Raw genomic sequence first — 21,189 nt, 5'->3', positions numbered from 1 at the left:
CATAGAGGGATTGATACGCATTTATATATAATTCTTTTATTTTGGGTCTTAGCACAGATTGTGTATATATGCATTTGTACACACACACACACTGTCATACTCATTTATATAACAAAGAACCCATATAAGAAGAAGGAAATGAAAATTAAATGCATTCCTTGACGCAGTATGTCGTTTTAGTACCGTTTACATTGCTTTTAAACAATCGAGTTACTCTTGTGCTCCTTGACCTATTGATAGCTGTACTTCATTAGAAATGAAAAAGCTATAAACTTAACTACTCAGATCAATCTAATTCACTTTTTTGATATTGAAGAACTTTTCAAACATTTATGTATGGAATTATTCCCTCTTTTAGATATGTTCTGCAGATGTGTGGGCTTGTCTACCACATGCCCTACCCTCTCTACTGCCAGCCTGCAATTCCTTTCTATTCTCTTGACTGAAGAAGCAAAAAGGCATCTCCGGGATAAGGATAAAACAAGTTTATGCCACAGTCCAACAATGACTTCACTTCTTGATACAACTCAGGAAAATCAGAAATCTCTAGAACGACTTAATGAAGTAATTATTCAGGTAAATGATTTCTTGATTTTTCAAAACTTGGTTTAGTGTTTAAATGAACTGACTTTTAGTCTTTGTTTTATAAAAAACTTTTTAATCATTTGAATTAAAAAATAATTAATGCTCATTATGACCATTTAAATAATAGGAACTATATAAAGTTAAGTTAACTATCTCCTCTCCACTCTCACCCCTCTGATATTGACCAGTTTCTTTTTTTTTTTAAAGATTTTATTGTTTTCCTTTTCCTCCCCAAAGCCCCCTGGTACATAGTTGTACATTCTTAGTTGTGGTTCCTTCTAGTTGTGGCATGTGGGACGCCACCTCAGCGAGACTTGATGACCGGTGCCATGTCCATGCCCAGGATTCGAACCGTCGAAACACTGGGCCGCCTGCAGCGGAGCACGCGAACTTAACCACTCGTCCATGGGGCCGGCCTCTTGACTAGTTTCTTTAATGAATATGTTGTAAAAATTCAAAATGAAATATTAATAATGTAAATCCAGCAATTTATCAAAATAGTGTGCTGTATCATGACCAAAATGGGTATATTTTAGGAACGCAGGTATAATTCATAATTTATTGCCATTTTAAAGACATGTTTACATCTTTGAAAATATATTTACCTAAATCACGTTTGATTTATATAAATGAACTACATATATTTAAGGTGGTGATGTGTATAGAGGTAGCCAGACTTGGTTGGCACATTTGTGAGAAAACATCCCCTTTCCAAACCCTGCTGATTATTTTATCTTATAAACTTATTTTTTGCAATCGTAAAATATGAATTAAGAATTTGGTTTCATTAAAAACATTCTAGGGGCCAGCTCCGTGGCCGAGTGGTTAAGTTCGCGCGCTCCGGCTGCCTCGGCCCAGGGTTCCGATCCTGGGCGCGGACATGGCACTACTCGTCAGCCCACGTTGAAGCGGCATCCCACATCCCACAACTAGAAGGACCTGCAACTAAGATATACAACTGTGTACAGGGGGGGTTTGGGGAGATAAAGCAGAAAAAAAAAAAATTCTAAAATCACTTGGGTATTGTTATTGTATAAATGACAATTTTAAAAAAAGCTAGAAGTGTTTCCTAAGTTGCACAATTATCTTTTACAAATAGGAATATTACCAGATTTTTCAATATTAAGAAATATCCTCCTTTTTAGTAGTCATATGGTTTTATGGTTTTGTCTTCTCACTGAAAGGTGGGGAATTAGTGGACTTGCGCATTGAAGGGTTTGCTTCCGCCATTTTTACAGACGGAAGGTTGTTCCTGTCTGCCAACTGGTTATAGTCCCTTTGCTGCTTAGGATTTGGGGATTTTTGCCCCTTTTCTGCCTGTGAGAGTCATGGGTGTGCAGATCTTTCTGGAATTTGCTTGTGTTGGAATGCAGACAAGGCTGATAGCGGCCAAGACAGCTCCCTGGTCCAGCTCAAACCTACCTGTGGAGGGTCACGGGCTCCTCCGGGGACTTTTGCCCAAGACTATAGTTGCCTTTGAAGCACAGATAAGGAGCCTGATAAGGGGTCTCCAGAGTTTTCTCTTTTCCACCAGCTCCTTCAGAAGCTGGATCTCTGGGGGAGAAAGGTTTTCTTGAAGAAAGCATTTCTTGAAGTCGCTTATTCTTGGGAGGCCAGAGCTTCCCTGAAACTACGACCTCACACATTCCACTCATCTTTTCCTGGTTTCAAGCCCAAGCTGGAATCTGTCCCAATTACCTCATCCACCGTCAGAACAACAGGCTTTGTTCTCCATCGATTAACTGAGTCCGATTTTGTACTTCAGGGAATATTATAAGCAGGAAAACTGAAATTCAAGCCTTTACACAGTCCACTCCCAGCCCTGATGCAATAGCGTTCTTAATTTCCTGGCTTTGGCGGAACACTTTTCTCCTGGGGAAGGCACCGTGCTTTCCTCTTCAAGGACTTTAAATGACTCATGGGCCCCGCATCAGTTTCTTTCCCTCCGTGAGGGAGCATGCTGGCCCCTCTCCTGCCCAGGCCAGAATGCCCACGAGCTCTGGCAGCTTTGACCACAGCCGTGACCATGGCTCCTGCGGCCAGTCCTCCCAGACCTGGGAAATTTAAAGACCTCCAGCCCTCCAGGCCAAGGCTATTTTATTTCCCAGCTATTTTCTCTTGCTTGTTAGTGGTGGTGTGTTTCAAGGAACCACTGTTAGACTCCTGATAAACATGGGTCCACATAGGGATGATGAGCCAGATTAAGATACTGTATGTAGGAAAAACTGTGCCACAGGAATTTGCTTAAATTTACCTTGCCGTTGTTTTCCCTAATATTTTGTAATATTATTTATTATAAAAGTTATTGTTTATAAATCTTTTGCTGTTATCTTCTTAGCCAAGGAAAAGGAGGCGCCCCCAGAGCCGCAGGGTATCTCAGTGATTTTCCTAATGATTAGCTAATTTTCCTCTCCATTTCTTCCAAATTACAAAAGAGAGAAAGTATTCCATGTGGATATGTATACATTACCCAGTTATTTAAACTGTGTTTCCTAGTAAATCAGACTCTTCTTGTGCATGTAAGCAGTAAAATAACGAATACGTGACGCTTGTTAGAAGGGCCCAGGCGAGTTTAAGACAATGCAAGTAAAGACAAGAATTGTACGGATGGCACGCTTATGAGAAAATGTATGCCTGCCCTCAGATGGGACATTTATTAATGAGCTTATTAAACTACAAACACTGTTTTCTTACTCTGCCTTATGTAAAGATATGTGAATTAAAATATTATTAGAATCTGTTAAACAGCAGCACATTATAATAAGTAATATACATCCATTTAGGCTGTAGGTTGTGCCAGGTGTTATGTGAAGCAAAGTAAACTATAATCTTGAAATTATCAGAAGAAATAGCAGTCTAGAATTCAAAATTCAAAATTCAAAGGTATATTTAAATTCTCTGTAAAACTGCACTCAAAAACTGTACTCAAAAAATAGCAAGCTGTGTGACCTTAGGCATAGCACAGAACCTCTTCTGAGTCAGTTCTTTAAATGCAAAATGAGAAGATCGTGTTATATTATTGCTAAGTTTCAGCTGGCTCTGAAATTTTCCATCCTCCTCATAAATTATTATATTGTAACTTCAATTAAAATGTCTTGGCAGAGAATCTTTTAAATGGATGCTTTACAGCAGTATCCTATGGGGGATACATGTTGAGAGTTTGCGTTTGGTACTTATGTCTTAAATAATGTATTAATTAATTTTTTTATAATTCCATTTTGAGGAGGTTTCAGGGTTTGAGTATTCTCTAGGAAACTATTAACTGTCTTTTGACCATGAAATATTGAACACATTTCACTTAATGGAGACTTTTCCTTGCCTACTGAGATACTCAACACATTTCATTTGCAAATGCATATAGATAACAAGATTAATAAAAACTCTCTCTATAGTAGTAGGTTTTGTCTGTAATTGATATGTTGAATTATTTTTACTCCTTATATTTGATCTGATGTCTAAGGTTAGTAATCCAAGAAAACATCAAACTCTAAATGTCACATTTTAGGTGTTTAGTGAGTGGTAAAATTCAAGAGTACATCTTTTGGAGAGAAGGCTTATTGTTTAGATACTGCCGTGTTAATGAATGTTCACTCTAATTAAAAAGCCTCTTCTTTACATTAGTACCTTTTGGAAAGAAAGCAAAAAGTTTTGACCCAGAATTCCTAGATCACTTAGCGTATAGAAGGAACTGGATCTAAAAAGAGCATAGTATCTAAATAAACCTCACTGAGTCCTCTTATTTTCTTTCTACCTATGGGTGACAAAAGGACAGATTGTGTCTTGCTCCGTATCCTCGTGATGTGTCTTTCCTCTTTCGTGGGTCTGTATCCTCCCCTGGCTAGGTGTCTGTCGCTTCAGCCCTGGGACAGGGACTTGCAGCCCCGCCCTCCTGCCGCGAGCTTCCAGGCATCGGCTGCGCTCCTGCTCTGTCCACCTACACTCGGCTGCTTTCAGGGCGCACTGCACTGTGAGCTACTTGGGAAACAATAGAAATCCCATCCTGAGCTCTGACCTTCAGTGTATGTTGAAAAGTGTGGATTTGCTATAGGTTAGTCCTGTTTATTTGTTTTTTGTTTGTTTTTAGTTCGGGCTTTCATGTCAGCTTTATCCTGTACACATTTTAGTGTCAAACAGGTTTATAAGTTTTTTTACCCAAAGTAGGGGACTTCTGCCTTCTTGCCTCATTTCTCTCTTTTCAGAGGTGACTGCTTACACCTCTTTCAGCTTATTACTTCGTACTTTACCTTCCATGTCTCTAAATAGCATGCATGTATTTCTGTCTCGATTATTCCTTATGGACATTACCTGTTGATTTCCTACTGTGGAAAATGAGACTTTAACTCTCTTTCCGCTCCTCCCTCTGCCACCCACCCACAGCGGGTTCCCTTCTCACTCCCCCGTGTTACCTGTCTTCACGTTGAATGGGAGAGTAGGCAGCATGCAGTGTTAAATCTGGGAAAACTTTGTGTACAGTTGAACTGGCTGCAGGTTTACCTTTCTCTTCCTGCACAGCTTTCCTTTTCCTTAGAGGCAATTGTATTATTTTTCAATTTGCTGAGTTTTCTGTTATCACTGATAAACTCTATGCTCTTTGCCAGCAATCGAATGTCCTCTCATTATATTCGGAAATGTCGGAACTTATATCAGCCTCATCTTCCAGAAGAAATCACCCCCACTTTCCTCTGACCTTCCTGGTGCCCAGTGTCATTCTGGGGTCTCCTTTCCCCTTCTTCCTGGGGAAATCCTTTACCTCTCTGTCCTATGATTTCCCGTGGCCCTGTCCCATGTCCTCTTTTCCTGGTTCACGCCCTCCTTTTGGTAGAGTCTGTTCTCCAGCAGCTTCTAGGGAAAAGGCTTTTTGAATTCCACATATCTGAAGGTCTTCTTCTACCCTTACATTAAATTTATAGTTTGGTCAAGTGAGAATTCTAGATTGGAAATCATTCCTTTTTGGATTTAGAAGGTGTTGTCTGTTCCCTTTAACTTCTCCTGTTACTGTAGAGAGCTCTGAGGCCGTTAGGATCCCTGGTTTCTCTTTCCTGGAAAGTTTTAGAATCTTCTTTCTGTCTCTAGTCTCCATTTTCCTGATGAAGCACCTGGGTGTGAGTCTCTTTTGTCTGCTGTGCTGGGCTCTCGGGGAGTCCTTTCCGTCTGTAAACTCCTGTTCTGTAACTGTTTCAGAAGTTCTGTAGCTCTTCACTGTCAGTGAAGTTCCAAACTCTCTCTGTTTGGAACTCCTGTTAAGTTTTCTGTTTCCTATACAATTTCTCTTTTCTTCCTTCTCTCTCTATTTTGATTTCTGTTTTCTGGTTGGTGGCTATTCTCAGGTGTCTGGTGATCTTGATTGTGTGCTGTGTTTAAAACTGGGAGACTTACAGCAGATCGGAAGCCCCGAGCATCTGAGTGGAGCTTGTCAACTGCAAGCTGTAGTGTGTAAGGGGATTTGGCTGGTCATTTTGTGCCCCTGTTTTCTGGAGCTTGTCAGATTCCCTAGAGAAGAGTCTTCTGATCTCCTGCCTGGAGGTGAAAACCCACACTGCCAAGTGTTTTGCAGCAAAGTAGGAGAAGAGAGCTGGGGTCTTAGAATTTAATTTGCACAGTTTCACTTAATCTTTCCTGTTTTCTGTAGAATACCCTTACTAACAAATATGCTTGGTCTCTACCAATTCAGAATGCTCGTAATTCATCCCCTCCAGAGACTAAACGTCCAGTTTTTGCAAGGGTTGGGGAGGAAGAGAGGCTTGGCTGCACAGAGATTGGTGGTGGACAGAATCTGTCATCTAACTGCTTCTCAGAGATTTTCACTCACTTCCAGCCATTCCTGATGCTAGATTTCCCGAGCTGTTGGCAATTACAGATTGGGGTGGTCACCCGGCTTTCCCCGCTCACAACTCTCAAGCCTGCTGACACGTTTGCCATTCTTCCGTCTGCTTTCTAGTTTCCAAACTTGTTGTGTGTGTTTGTCTTTCATCCCAATTCTGTCATTTTAATGAGATTTCACGAGGGAATAAAAGACACATCCATGTGCACAACTGTTTCCCTAGAGGTCTTACCTCTTTTTTTTCCCCTCATTACAGATAGTGGATGAGTAGTATTTTTTAATGAGATCAGTTTGATTTTTCTCAAGTCACTAATACATGTAGGTTAAATCAAGATGTGTGGGGCCAGCCCCAGCAGCCTAGTGGTAAAGTTTAGCACACTCTGCTTTGGCGGCCTGGGTTCAGTTCCCAGGTGTAGATCTGCACCACTTGTCTGTCTCTGGGCATCCTGTGGTGGCAGCTCACTTGCAGAAAGAGGAAGATTGGCAGTGGATGTTAGCTTAGGGCGAATCTTCTTCAGCAAACAAAACAAAACAAAACAAAACAAAAACCTTATGGATGTGTTTATGAGAGCAATTTTCCTATTAATGGTGTTGATTAAGTTTTAAGATTCTTATAGTTAACTATAGTGATTATACTCCAAGTGTATTCATCATCTTATAATACTTCCCTGCCTTTTTTCCCCTTCTTCTTCTTCTTTTTTTTTGTGAGGAAGATTGGCCCTGAGCTAACATCTGTTGCCAGTCTTCCTCTTTTTTGCTTGAGGAAGATTGTTGGTGAGCTAACATCTGTACAGGTCTTCCTCTACTTTATGTGGGAGGCCACCACAGCATGGCTTGATGAGCGGTGTTAGGTCTGCACCCAGGATCCAAACCCGTGAACCCCAGGCCACAGAAGTGGAGTGTGCAGACTTAACTGCTACTCCACCAGGCCGGCCCCTTTTACTTCCCCCTTCTTCAGGGTCACACTTAGCGTGGTCTTTATCAAGCATCCCTGGGCCTGGGCATTTCGTATCTAATCCATTGGCCAGATAGGGACCTGGCTGGTGGAAAGCAGCAGCCTAAGTGAGATATTTAGGTTGGAATTGCTGCCCCGGTGGTAGAGCTGGGAGGGCCCACTCTGCAGGCTCCTGCAGTGTCACGTCGCCAAGTGTAAGCCAGTCAGGCGTGGTAAGTGGAGTTGCATCTATGTAATTGGGCTGTACTATATTTTATGTAAAATTATATCACTTAAGCTTAACTTTAATAATGATGTTATAAAGCTGGATCATTTTGAAAATTACTGTTAGAAGGAAAAGTTATGAATTTGAATTATATCTAGTATTTATAAATCAAATGAGGAATTTCTAGATGCTTAGACTGGATTTATGAACCCCTTGAAATTGAAATAAAAATGTGTCTGTATATCCACATGAGAATTTTACCACAAAAAATTTCACCTGAATCTTGTCAAGATTTTAGAGCTAACACACCCAGTAAATGAGAAATACAGAGGCAAGAAGGCAAGTTAAAACCGTGACAGGGAAGCAAGCAGACAAATCCAGAAGGTGGGACGTTCTGTAGGATGGCTGATCTGGTGTATACAACATCTCAACAACATGAGGGAACAACAGTAACAATGAAAACTCTGGGTCGGGGGAGAAAAGCAGGTGATCTAGATTTAGGAGATATAACACAGATATGATATGAGGGTTTCCTTGGGTCCTGATCCAATAAACCAACTGTGAGAAGACATTTTTGAGACAAAAGAGAAAATCTGAGTTTGGACTGGATGTTAGTTGATACCAAGAAATTATTGTTAATTGTATAACACATGATAATGGCATTATGATTTTGTATACTGGAGCATGCTATTTGATATCTAGTGTTTACTTTAAAATACCTCAGCTAAAAAATCTTTAAAAAGAGAGAATGTGGGGTTAGTTATTCTGTTTACTCTTGTGCATATTTGAAATTTTTTATAATGAAAATTTTTTCAACTCATAAATTCAAATGTGTAAAAGAAATATATCAAAATATTAGCGTTTTCAAAATTGCAAGTGATTTTTCATTTACATAAAAGTCAAAAAATTAAGAAATAATATATTTTTGAAAGACGTCATATGACACGTAAATATTACTGTAGAATAAAAGTGGGAAAGAGCCATCTCATTTGAGGAGCAGGTGTATATTGGGTGGAAACTGAGGACGGGGAATGTGTTTCAACAAGAAGAAAAGAGGGATTTGGTGACAGTCTCCTACTCAGGAGTTTCCCAAGGGCCCTTTTAAATGGTTTATATATAGGTACACACGTTCCCTGGTGAACTTGAGTAAGTGCATGAACTTTCAAAGTGTTAATACTAAATGAAACTTTTCTTTAGATGAGTGTTTGAGAATGATTGTTGGTCTTTTCCATGTTATAAATTTCTTATTCAGTCTTGTCCACACAGAGCATTCTTAAATCTTCGTGATTTTTTAGATTCCAGTAGATTTCATGGAATAGTTGAAACCTAGCAATACTTTTTAAATAGAACACATCTTTTACTCACAACAGTTGTGCTCCAGATTACGTTTTTCTTCAAGGCAGTTTGATCTGTCCTCTTCGCAGTGCTATGAGGGAAAGCCCTCCAGAGACGTCCTGAAGAGAGTTGCTGCAGATGCGCTGATGTCGCTGCTGGCTGTCAGCAGACGAGCGCAGAAGCTCGCTTTGAAAGGTGAGCCACACGGCACCTCAGCTGTGTTCATGGCATGTTTTCAGTTCATATGTTTTACTGCTTGTTCTTTTTAATTTTCTTTGGACTCAAAAGGTAAAGAACTTATAATCTCCATGTACTAAAAAAAAAATAGGATTTTTTTTCCTGTACAGAAACACAGTAAATATGCATTACTTTTAAAACGAAAAGATTATACGTGTAGATTATTTTTTGTGTAATGATTCTTACTGTAGGGAATCTATATCTAAGTATTAGAGAAGCTTTAAAAAGCAACGCATCACTCATTATTTTCATAATAATTAAATATTAGTAACCACAAGCACATATTGCATACCTGAATAAAACACATAGTTTTGATAGTAATAACAGCATTTAGATGGTTCTGTATTTTCATATAAATTTCCCCTCTAGAGTGTTGTAATTTCTCATCTGGAATGAGGGAGCACAGGTCTTAGAATTGAAAGAGAACACCAACAACATGAAGTCCATTAATTTAAATTGTGATTTGCTATTAAAATAAGTTATGCATGCCTCAAAATGTAAATTAGATTTTGGGAGTATTGTACTAAGTTGAAAACACAGGGGCTTTAGCATTTATTTCTCTTGATTTCTCCCTCTGATTCATTAATCTCTCACTGAAAATACTAAAAAGAAGTTGGTCAGAAATATAAAATTATTTTTTGAGAATTTGTTATGTGTGATTTTTACTTATTTGGAAATGGAATATCCTTTTGATTGTTCTGGATTCCGTCTTTCAGCCGATCTAATAGACAACTGCATGGAGCAGATGAAGCACATTAACGCACAGCTGAGCCTGGACTCCCTGAGGCCCCGGAAGGCGGCCCTGAGGAAGAAGGTGACTGGGAATCCCCGCGTTCTGGGGTGAAGGGTGGCTCTCTCAGAGACCATCTGTCCCGTGTCCTTGTGCTCATAAATGACACCAGTACTGGGTTGAAATGAGTATCTGATTTAGAGGAAAGGTACAGTCCGATAAATTAATGGGGTTTCTACATTAGCAGGTTTGGGTTTGGGAGTTTTTTTGTGTGTGTCTTAGTTCTCACTTAAGGATCTTTAAATGAGATTTATATTTTATATATTGCTGTTCTAAACATTTTGGAGTGTGTGTGATAAATTTTTTATATTGCAGGCAGAAAATCTTTCTCTCAAAGTAAGCATAGGTTCACTAGCAATGACATATAAGTGTTTTCTATATGCCAGGCACTATTCTAAACATTTTATATTTATTATCGCGTGCACACTCTTGACAACACGGTCGTACAAGTAGTGATTGATAAAGCCAGTGTTTGCCCCGTGTCTGGATGGTTGCAGAGCTGGTATTCCTAATCTCTGTTTGTTTCTTTCCATGACTTCTGAATGTCTCTTTGTAGCACTGAGTCTGCTGGACTCATGTTCAAACTGCATGTTCATGTAAACTTGAAATAACACAGTTTTTATATAATAGCAGTGGTTAATAATAATGACTGTGATTAAAAAGATCTGCCACACATGCTCATGGAGAAAATGAATGTGTATTTATAACTATATAAATACGCATGTATATGTATATAGCTAAGGCCATTATGGTGGCAATCGATTTAATAACTAGTTTCTAGTCCACTTGATAAGAAACCAAGAAAAAGCTTTACTTAATAATTTCATTGATGCAGGGGGTTACATGTATGGCAGTTTTTTTTCTTGCCTTTTTCCCTTTTTCCTTTCTAGGCAAAGGCCCTTTACTTCATCATTGAGAAAGTCAGTCAACACCTGAAATGATTGAAAACCGGTCGGTGCCTGCTTCACATTATTGAGATGAAACATGGAGCCTATTACATATCTCAGTTCCTCCATGCTTGATAGAACAGAAATAGCTTTTTCGTGGTGGATGTGCTTCTTGAGATATGGTCATCTTTCAGAGATCATTAGCTTGTCAGCCCCCTCAGAGTTATGGTGGTCGGACACAGTGAGGGCATGGCTGCACTGTGATGTGACGCAGAGGAGAGGGAGTGACTGTGTCTGAGAGGTGGAATATGTCATTGTGTTCACATTTTTCAACTGCTTTTTGTTTAAACAGGAGGATGGTTTTATTAAAGAGTTGAGCATTACCATGCAGCTCCTAAGAAACTGTCTTTATCAAAATGAAGAATGTAAAGTAAGTAGAGCTACTTCTCAAAATTTTGATAGCAGTGCTAGCCATTAAGAGTTTAATTTTTATGTGAGAAAATATAGAAGGGAAAATGGAAAACTCTGAATTTTTTTAGGTGCACACTTGATTGGTCCTTAAACTCAGCGTTAATTCTCAGAAATGGATGTACCTAAACTTGTTGCTATTCTTTAACACTGATGGCATTTCTTGTCTTTGTCAGCATTTTGACTTTAACTCTGTTACTGAAACTTTGACTTCAGGCAGCTAAAGCAAACTTGAGCCTCTTTCCATACTGTTATGCATTTCAGTTGTTTTTTTTACTAAGATGGAATGAATGGTTGTGTACATCTTAGAAGGCAGAAGTTTTTCAAAGAGAGTTTCCAGACAACTCTCCAAGCGAATAAGTGGAGGTATCTATATCCATAAGGAAAGAAGAGGAGTGTTTCTCCTGCTTCAGAGTGGAAAAGCTTCACGCTGTTGTCGAGCATGGCCGTGTGCACCTCACAGAGGGTCTGCCCTCCAGCATGGCTGGTCCCTGTGTGGCTGCCTCAGCTCCTCTGTCTGGGAACCCTTGAGATGTTTTGTTTTGTCTGTGAGCATTGACACTGTCATTTACAATACTATGTTAGTTCTGCTACACAGGATAGAATGTCTTGAACACTTTGATTTGCTTTGTCTTAGTGATATCACACTTTTGAAGCACTAGCTTTCACACAGAAATACTGTGGAAAATGAGTAAAACAAAGATAAATTATAGAAGCTTCCCTTTGAAAAAAATTTCTTACATTTTTTGCTTTTACTTGTGATAAAACTGGAAAAAGCATTCTATATCTGGAAAATGAACATATTGAACACATATTCCTTAAACTGTTTTAAAAAGTTTGTTCAAGATATGTTATTAACAATTTACATTTCAAAACAATTTGAAGGGAAGTAGGTATTTATACATTTCACTAAAATTCCCAGTGTATGAACTTTTTACTCAAAATAGAAATGTCTTTTACTAAATTTATGATCCCTTGTGCTAAACGGTATCCTTGTGACTGGCTGCAGTTAATATTCATCCATGACACCTTACTCAGGGAATACTTTGCAACACTTTCCAGGTAGGATCTGCCTGTATAGATTTATGAGAGGCTGGCCTGGGCACTGGTTATAGATATAGTGTTCACACTTGTAAAGCATTAGCCATCTATAAAAGTGTAACCTCTCAATAAGTCAAAGCCTTTCAACATTTCCAAGTTGTTGAATAAGGAATAAATCAAGAAGAATATTTAGATTACTTTTGAGTATAAATATAGTCTTATGGAGCAAAGATTCTTAATTTCTTTTCCTGTTCCCACTCACCTGAGGTGTGCGACACGCTCCCATTACTAATTGTTGGTCGCTCTTGTAGTCATTCGCCAAGTCACCCACACCCACCCCACCGCAGTGTCTGTGTATATGTGACGTTAGGGACTTTTCATACTGGGAAGATCAGGGTGGCTGTGAGGTAAATGACATGAATGATGGGCGAGGTTAGAGGTGGGGACTGTGGCCGCAAGAGATGATGAGACCCTAACCCAGGCAGGGAGAAAGAGAAAGGGGAAGGAGAGTGGGGTGTAAATTTGAGATTGAGGAGAAAGAAGAGATACATAGAGTGACTTCCAGGCTCTAGTTTAATACAAGAGTGTGTTACAGCAAAGTGTAGAGAAGAGAGATCCTAATGTTCCGGTTTGCACGTTAGTGTAAAGTGTCTTTGGAACATCTCGGGGGAAAATGGCTGGTATTCAGTAGATTCCATGGGTCTGGGGCTCTGAGGGGTGATACAGGCTGAGGATATTAGGAGTTACCAGTGTGATGATTGTGTAGATGGTGATTGTAGCCATGACTATTGGTGAAATTTTCCAAGAGAGTGTGTAGTGAGAGCCTATGTCATACCCTTAGAAAATGTAAGTATTTAAGAGAAGTTAGCAAACCACTGAGAAGGGAATGCTGGAGAGAGTTTGGAGGTGATCCAGGATAGAGGGGCTGCATGGAAATGAAGGAAAAGAGACCTTTAATAGCTGCCTTTGTGCCTGAGCTTTGGCAGCTACTAAAATAGGAGTGGTCTTGCTGGCATCATCAGGATAGAAAATAAATTGAAGTAAGCTGAAGATTAAATGAGAGACAGTGAGTGACGGCAATGACAGTACTCTTTCTAGAAGCTTGGTCATGAAAAACAGCATCACTGATTTAGGACATAACGCATTAAAGGAAGTTAACCTGCATATTTGTTTCTCCTAACATGTAAACTGCTTGAATAGGAACAGAAATGAGCAGTTTGGGGGCTAATTATTAAAGACATAGGAAGAAAAGAACTAACTGATGAATAAAGATGCCTGAGGAGGCGGGCAGGGCTATGTTCTAAAACACGTATGGAGTATGTCTCCAACAAAACACGAACACCTGTTCCTCATGGCCAGGCAGCAAGATGACTGGGTGGAAACCCAGCTAGACTTTGTGGACAGAAGGGCAGAGGAGAGAAAGAGCTTCTATCCGATCGTGTCTGCCTCCTCTGAAACAGGAAGCAAGGTCATCTGCTGCAAACACGTTATCTGCCTCCTCTGAAACAAGAAGCAAGGTCATCTGCTGCAAACATGGGGCTGCGTCCCAGGCTTAGGGAGAGGAGGGAGCGTGGGGAATCACTTGAAAGTAACACTGGGAGTGACTTCAAAGCCTGTGGAGATTGTTGACCGTTGGCAATAGTTTCCCACTCTCTTCTGCCATTGATGCTGCATAAAATTGTATAGGTGTATGTATTTATATGAATGCTCACATACGTGCACATGGGTCTACAAATGCCTAGTAATTCCTATTCATTTAAAAAATTTCTGCATTTACTGCAAATAGTTATGTTTTATCCATTAATATTGTCCCAGTGATAACTGATCTTTATAATAAAGACTGAGTTACTTAAGAAGTTATTGATTTAACATAATATTTTGACTGAATTTTACTGTATTGAAATTATTTAAAAACAGTAATCTACTTCTCCTCTGTCTATCCATCCACACATACCAGATATGTACACACACATACACACAGAGGGAGAGAGGGCGGAGGGGAGAACGCAGAGGTGCTCAGCATGTGTACCAGCCAGAAAATCCTCTTTCTCAATCACAGCAGAGCATTTACAAGAGTTTATTCAGTGTTGTGAGATGTCTCTGTCTTGCTTGATTTGCGTGTTCAGAAGCTGTTTTTCCACATTTCTTACCTAAGCTGCATGTCCTGGCCACCCCAGTGTTGAGGGAACTCCTGAGACTGGTCGGGCTCATGATGCTGGGCGAGGGGCTGCATCTGTCCACACAATTGGGTTGCCCGCTCACACTAATCAGAACAAAGATAAATTCAGTTTTTGTCTCCTTATGTTGGTGGCAATTTTTTTGGATTTAATTTTAATTTTACATTTTCGCATATTCAGACTAATGCTGTCCTTATTTCCTTCCTGCAACAGGAGGCAGCTCTGGAAGCTCACCTTGTCCCTGTCTTGCACTCTCTCTGGCCTTGGCTTTTGATGGATGACTCACTGATGCAGATTGCCCTGCAGCTCCTTTGTGTCTATACTGCAAATTTTCCAAACGGTAAATAGAACCCCATGCTGCCTTTCAATAATATACTAAAATACTAATTTTACATAATGTTGTTGAAGTGGACTAGAAAAACAAATACATGTTTTGAAGTGTTTCTGCTACTTATTGAGGGTGTGTTGGTTAAAGGCACACTTTCTTGTAGGTATTATAAGAGCAGATAAATGTTTTAGTCTATGTTTGTTGAGATAGGAGGAGTCATTCATTATTCAGCTCAGGGAATAGAGAGGGGGAAACTGGCCTGATTATATGGCACTGGGAAATTGAATTTAATAGGAAAATTGAGAGAGTGAAAATTAGGATGTGCAACCTTAAAAACCAAGTAAAGGTTAAAATGTTTATAGATTCTAGAGCAGGAGACTGGCATGATGAGTTCTAGATACAGTTGGTCTGGTGAGACTTGACGTCACTGAGGCACTCGCTCATTCATTCATGTGACAGATATTTTATTGAGAGCCTACTATAGGCCACGCATTGTTAGAGGGCAGCAACTCAGAGTGAGCAAAGACAAGGGTGGAGGAGGTGTGAGGAGAGAGAAGTTGTGACACAGCTGTCTGAGCGAGGGAAGTGAAGTAGGCTTGCTGGCAGTATCAATTTCCCATTTGAAACTTCGGGTCATAAATTTAAGGTTTAACTAGTCAACGAGTCTGTGTGCTTTCTTCTAGCAACATTCAGCAGCTCAGCAACTGGGTCCCCCAATATCAAAAGACATACAGAGAAAGGACTGGAACTCAAACAATCGCGAGCCCATTTGGTCACCACCAAGTGCTGAGGATGGCATGTTCCTTGATAGTCCGACACCAGCCTCCGCCTCCACTCTGGAGCAGTCGGTTTCTGAGTGGTAGCCCACTCAACTTTTCTCTGGCATATGACGTAGGCAGACTTCCAAGCTCTCGACCCCTTAACTTTCGTTGTGGTGTATGGAGTCCACCACGGTGCAGGGTTCTCCTTGTTTTCATTCTGCTGCTGCTCACTTCCTTGTCCTTATTTCTGCTGGGACAGTGTCCTCATGCTCCATCTTCTAGCTCCCCTCCTCTTACAGTGTGACCAGTGCAGGATAGCTGTCTCTGGAGAGTTGCATCTGCATTTGCCCTTCTTTACCCTACCCTTCACTCCTTAATTTAGGGTTTAGAGAAGTAAGGAGGAAAAAACGAATCAATTGCTGGATAGTGAGCAAAAGAAACATCCACTTCAATATAAATCTTTTGAAACTATAATCTATGTTACTTTTAGACTTAACATTGATATAAATATTAGAATGTGGTTGGTTACTAAGTTGAGAAAGAAACTTTTTATTTTCCTGGCTGATTTGTTTCCATGCAAATGTGCAACATTTAGTGACAGTTCTGTGTAACATCTAATGGAAGCCGTGATATTTGGATACTGCTGTACACTGGGAATACAGGAAAGATCACTGTATTTGTTTGTGTTTACTTGCCTTTTATGAGTTTATTTTACAGCAGGTATTTGATTATGATCTAGTTATACTTAAACTGGGTTCCCTGCATGGACTTTCACAAGTTAATTACACCTTAAGTTTATGTTACAATACAGTAAAATGTATTTTTAATTCTGTTATGACTATTTTTCTCCCTTGATAAATCCCATGTGGTTGTTTAATTTACTGAGAAAACTTTGGACTCTAGAAAACCAGTTGACACCACTGCTAACTCTTGCTGCTTGTGAGCTGTGTGACCTTGAGCAAATCACTGACTTCTCTCAGCTCTGTACCTTCATCTAGCATATATGGCTGGTAACATTTGTCCTCTCTCTCCACCCCAGGATTATTGTATTCCTCATTTTTTTTTTTCTTCTGTAAAATGAAGGCATTAGACCAAGTTACCTCCCATTTCAAAAATTCTGTTCTTCTACCCAGGGCTTTATTTAGATGTCTTCTTTAGGAGCTATTAAAAAACCTATTATGCTTTTTTATTCTTTTAAAAAAATAAACCTGGTGTTTTTAAGTGCTCTGTTGAGACGGTTAGGCCCTTAATGAGGACAATGACTCCATGAGGTTGAATGTAGACACCGGCACCAGCCTTCAGTGCTCATTTGCAGCTCCCAGGTTAATGGCCAAGCCCTTTGATAGACAGATATGCTTTCCCACTTACGTTTTTTTTAAGTAAACAGTGAAACTGAGAAGACATTATGATAGGCTGTTGCTTTTTAAGGTTGCAGTTCTCTTTGTTGGTCAAGTTATGGACAATATCCTGTTCAAGCTGCGTGTAGAGGAGCCCCCGGCAGCTCTCTGATGCTGTGTGTCCTGAAGTTGGCTTCCCAGATGCCTCTTGAGAACACTGCCGTTCAGCAGATGGTTTTTATGTTTCTTTCAAACCTGGCCTTGTCTCACGACTGTAAAGGAGTAATTCAAAAAGTAAGTACTTAAACCCTCCTGCATGTCATTCGAAAGATACTCAGTAAAATAATCCTTCTAATCAAGGACGTGTGTGGAAAGTCTAGAACTCAATTTCCAGGATTAATTTATTATGATTTCAAGGCATTTTATTTTACAGGATTGTAAAAGGATTAAGAGGTTCACTTTCTTTAAAGCCAGTTGATAGATGATACATGAAGAGTGACAGAAGCTAGAATGGGATCACACATTTCCTTTTAGTTTATCTTCTTAGCTTTTGGATTATATTTTATCTCTCTCAAAAATGTGGGTTTTGGAGAGACAGCTGTCTTACATTTATTTGGGATCATAAAAGCAATATATTGGTCTTTAAACAGACCAAATTGAGCAGTAACAATTTCAGTTCAATTTACATTGTCAAAATGGTTCATGAAATCACAGCCTCCTTTCGCCAAGTTTGATCTAACTTCTTTATGACATAGTAGGTGATTTTATCAGTCCTCTGAGACTCCAGTGCCAAAACTGGACTTCTTATCACTGATGTTAACTTAGGGTGCTTTAAAAGGGTTGAGTGATTTAAACGATTCCAGTATACGTGGTCAGTGACTATATTTAGGTGTGTATACACAGAGTCCCTAATTTGGAAGATCCCTTAAAATTTGAATGTGATCAGATTATCTTTTACTTACTTGTACATACTAATCTGAGTGCTTCTGTCTCTTTTATATGAAGGCCAAGATAAATTGCAGAAATTGACAGAATTTGTAAAAATTGAGTCTCCTTTTCCTCTACTGCATCATCTCCTCAAACCCCCCCAAAAACCACTTTGAGTGCAATCTCCAAATAAATAGCAGTCTTACTAAGGAGACATTTTTCAGTGGTGTGTGGAAGCTAGCTCACGTTGGCTCATGAGCGTCGTCTTTAATTTTCAGGAATTTTGCAAGCCAGTTGACATCACAGTGGTATCTTGAAATCAGCCACAGTGGGAATATTCACACCATGTAAATTGGCAAAAGGTGCAAATCAAAGATCCGCTGCTCTCACTGGAGCCAGCTGTTTATTTACCAGCGCATACATATATTTTCTTCATATATATGTGTGTGTGTGTACACATCAGTTTCTTCATTTCTGAAATTATTAGGGTAAACAGAATGATCTCTAAGATATCTTCAGTGTTCAGCCTGTGACTCTGGTTCTGTACTTAAGTATATTTTGAAGCAAGTGTGATCAGACTCCCTTTCAGGTGCAGATCAATCAAGTTGTTTTTCCTCTTGTCTGTTTAGGAGACCCCTGAGCCTTCCACTGCTGCATTGTTGTAATAAGCCCTGGACACTACAGTTACACCTCTTCGTTACTCATCTATAGGCATTAGAAAGTGTAGCTAATGCTGCTGTACAAATAAGATTCTAAACTTTTCACTTTCTCTCTACCATGGCACATTTCTGTACATTCTACCCAGTGTAGGAAATTGTCTGAAGGCATCTTTAGGCCCCCCCCAAAGAAGGAAACCCACAGCACATTTACAATTTTATGCACTGCTATGTATTTTATCACTGTTGTCAACCCTGAATCTCCAATATCACGGCAGAGTCTAGCTTCTTGGGAAAGGCGAGGGATGAATCTAGAAAGCATTAATTTGGGCTGAGAGATGAGAAGTAGATGTGAATGATGGCAAGTGCAGTGCAAAGTGAGCATGTAGTTTTACAGTTTACCTATTGCTGGGATAATGTTGCTAATATTTCTGTAGCTCATTTCATTCTTATACTCAGAGTCCTTTTACATTAAAATGTTAAATTTATTTTATAGATTCAAGCCGACATCTTGATTTAGATCGAGGAGAAGTGAAGAAATAAGCCAGAGTAGATTATTAGACAGCGAGAGAGAGGAGTGTTCTGGGCAGTTTTGAAAGTCAAGGGATCACATTTCTGCACCCTGATCAAAATGTCCAGATGGCTGTGGTCCCCGTGCTGTGCTGGGCTTCTTCTTGATGTAGTACTTGTATGCTTGCTTGCTTTCTTTGTGTGTAGATTATTCCAGACAGTAAAGTTATTATTTTTCACATAGTTGGGATTTGGTGAGGTTTTGTGGAAGGGGTTTTATTGGGAGGTTGAAATAACTCTCACAGTGCAAGTGGTAGACCTTTCTCGTCCCTAAGTTTACTAGAATGACATGTAGCCCTGAGAAAGCATCTGTAATGATAAGCAGCTAAGGTAAAATGAATAGAAGATGTACTCACAGATTTTTTTAACATCCTTGCAGCTATAAAGATTCATATATCCTCATACTACCAGAGTTGTTAACTGGTATCCAAGACTGATTTGAGTTTGTTCTTTTCCTCCCCATAGGATAGCTTTTAATGAGTAGCGAAATTGCCAGAAGGCAGACAGAAAGAGAAATCTCAAGAGGCCTGAGAAATTCCCCAAACTGAGTTATCAATCCTGGATAATTAAGACTTCACTATAGTTGACTTTATCCGTCATCAAGAAAGAATTAGTAAGAATTAAAATTTGAGCACTATTTTGTTCTCCTTGACTTTTTCACTTATACCTGGAAATAATATAGATGAGTATTTGGAAGGTATTGGGAGGAAGGAGAAATTAAGGTTGGGGAAAAGAAGAGCAGAATGCTAGTTAATTGGTCTCCAAGGGACTAGGAAAATAATGAAAAGACTCAAGAAGAAAATAATATTCTCTCTATTTACCCACAGAGTAACTTCTTGCAGAACTTTCTATCTGTAACATTGCCAAAAAGAGGAAATAAACATCTCAGTAATCTGACCATTCTTTGGTTGAAGTTACTCCTGAATATATCGTTTGGAGAAGATGGGCAACAAATGATCCTGAGGCTTGATGGCTGTCTAGACTTACTTACAGAGATGAGCAAATACAAGCATAAGAGCAGCCCTTATATACCGCTTCTTATTTTTCATAATATTTGCTTCAGTCCTGCCAATAAGCCCAAGATCCTGGCTAATGGTGAGTATTCACGTATATGCCACACAGACACATACACATACATCCATTTCTACATATGGTTATTCATAGAGCATTCCATTCAGATTAAAGCACAAAATAATTTTATAAGTAATTTGCCAGCTATTTATTAAGCACCTACCATGTTCAAGACACTATGGGAGGCAGAGTCTGTGGGATTGAATCAGGCATGACTCCTGTCCTCAGAGATAAATCGGATGTGGCTCCAGCCCTCCAGGAACTGCCCAGAGTCTCCCAGGGTTAACAAGTCAGTCACCGATGGACACAGTGGATCCAGGAGGTAGCAAGGAGGAGCATGGGCATTATGCTCTCTGGCCGTGCCTCCACTCCTCCCATCTCTCCCCTGTCACCCCCTAACTCCCCTCGCTCCTCTATATCTTTGAGCAAATGCTGCCATGTCACTAAAGCCTTTACAGACTGCTATCAATGTTGTAATACCCACGCCCTTCCTCCTGCCTCCTCTCCCTTCCCTCTCACTCTGTCTCCTTTCCCCGTTGTATCTTTCTCCTTAGCATTACTTAGGCTACGGAGGTTAGGCTGTTTGTTTTCAGTATATATCTGTTTATTCCTAGTCTACCCACACTAGCACGTAAGCTCTTACAATGTCAAGAGGTTTTTGTCTCTTCTCTTTACGTTTATCTGTAGCACCTAGAATTGTGCCTGTCGCTACTTAGCACTCTGAATATTTGATGATTGAGAGAGAGCCTGAGCAGGCAGGACCTAAGACCAAATGGTGAAACTAGCCTTACAGACTTCCTTCTCTGAGATATAGAACAGATGGAGGTGAGGATTAGTGAGAATTCAGAAAAATTTTGAAACAGAAAGAGAGAAATGGAAAAATCTGTTTCCGCGACCATGTGCTATTTCTGTGAGGAGTGTGTGAATTTCATAGGGAGAGAGTTTTAGAAGGAGACTTTGTGTTATCATGAAATAAAAAAAGAGGTGGGCCCTAGATGCCCACCCACCCGGTGTTGGATGCCAACCCCTTGTGGATTC

At 39.8% G+C, this 21,189-nt stretch overlaps 1 protein-coding gene across 10 annotated transcripts in view; it reads left to right on the top strand.

Annotated features, from left to right (window-relative positions):
* The window catches only part of RTTN (rotatin), a 159,942-nt gene that overhangs the window by 131,898 nt on the left and 6,855 nt on the right, over window positions 1–21,189 (top strand). For 8 of the 10 annotated variants that reach the window (XR_011441605.1, XM_001493188.5, XM_070275831.1 and 5 more), the window contains 7 exons: window positions 359–576; window positions 8,991–9,096; window positions 9,855–9,952; window positions 11,168–11,245; window positions 14,715–14,841; window positions 17,019–17,221; window positions 19,908–20,175. Coding sequence is in view for 8 of the 10 variants with exons in the window: in XM_001493188.5 (XP_001493238.3) it covers window positions 359–576; window positions 8,991–9,096; window positions 9,855–9,952; window positions 11,168–11,245; window positions 14,715–14,841; window positions 17,019–17,221; window positions 19,908–20,175 (1,098 nt within the window). In the remaining 2 variants the exon portion in view is untranslated. Of the gene's footprint in view, window positions 1–358; window positions 577–8,990; window positions 9,097–9,854; window positions 9,953–10,818; window positions 11,246–14,714; window positions 14,842–17,018; window positions 17,222–19,545; window positions 19,696–19,907; window positions 20,176–21,189 lie in introns of those variants that run through there. The other 2 variants (XR_011441606.1, XM_070275834.1) reach the window with 2 other exon arrangements.

The sequence above is a fragment of the Equus caballus genome, chromosome 8, assembly GCF_041296265.1.
Source record: "Equus caballus isolate H_3958 breed thoroughbred chromosome 8, TB-T2T, whole genome shotgun sequence".
Classification (NCBI taxonomy): Eukaryota; Metazoa; Chordata; class Mammalia; order Perissodactyla; family Equidae; genus Equus; species Equus caballus.
Note: the sequence above shows the minus strand (reverse complement) of the source record. Positions and strands in the feature narration are given on the sequence as shown.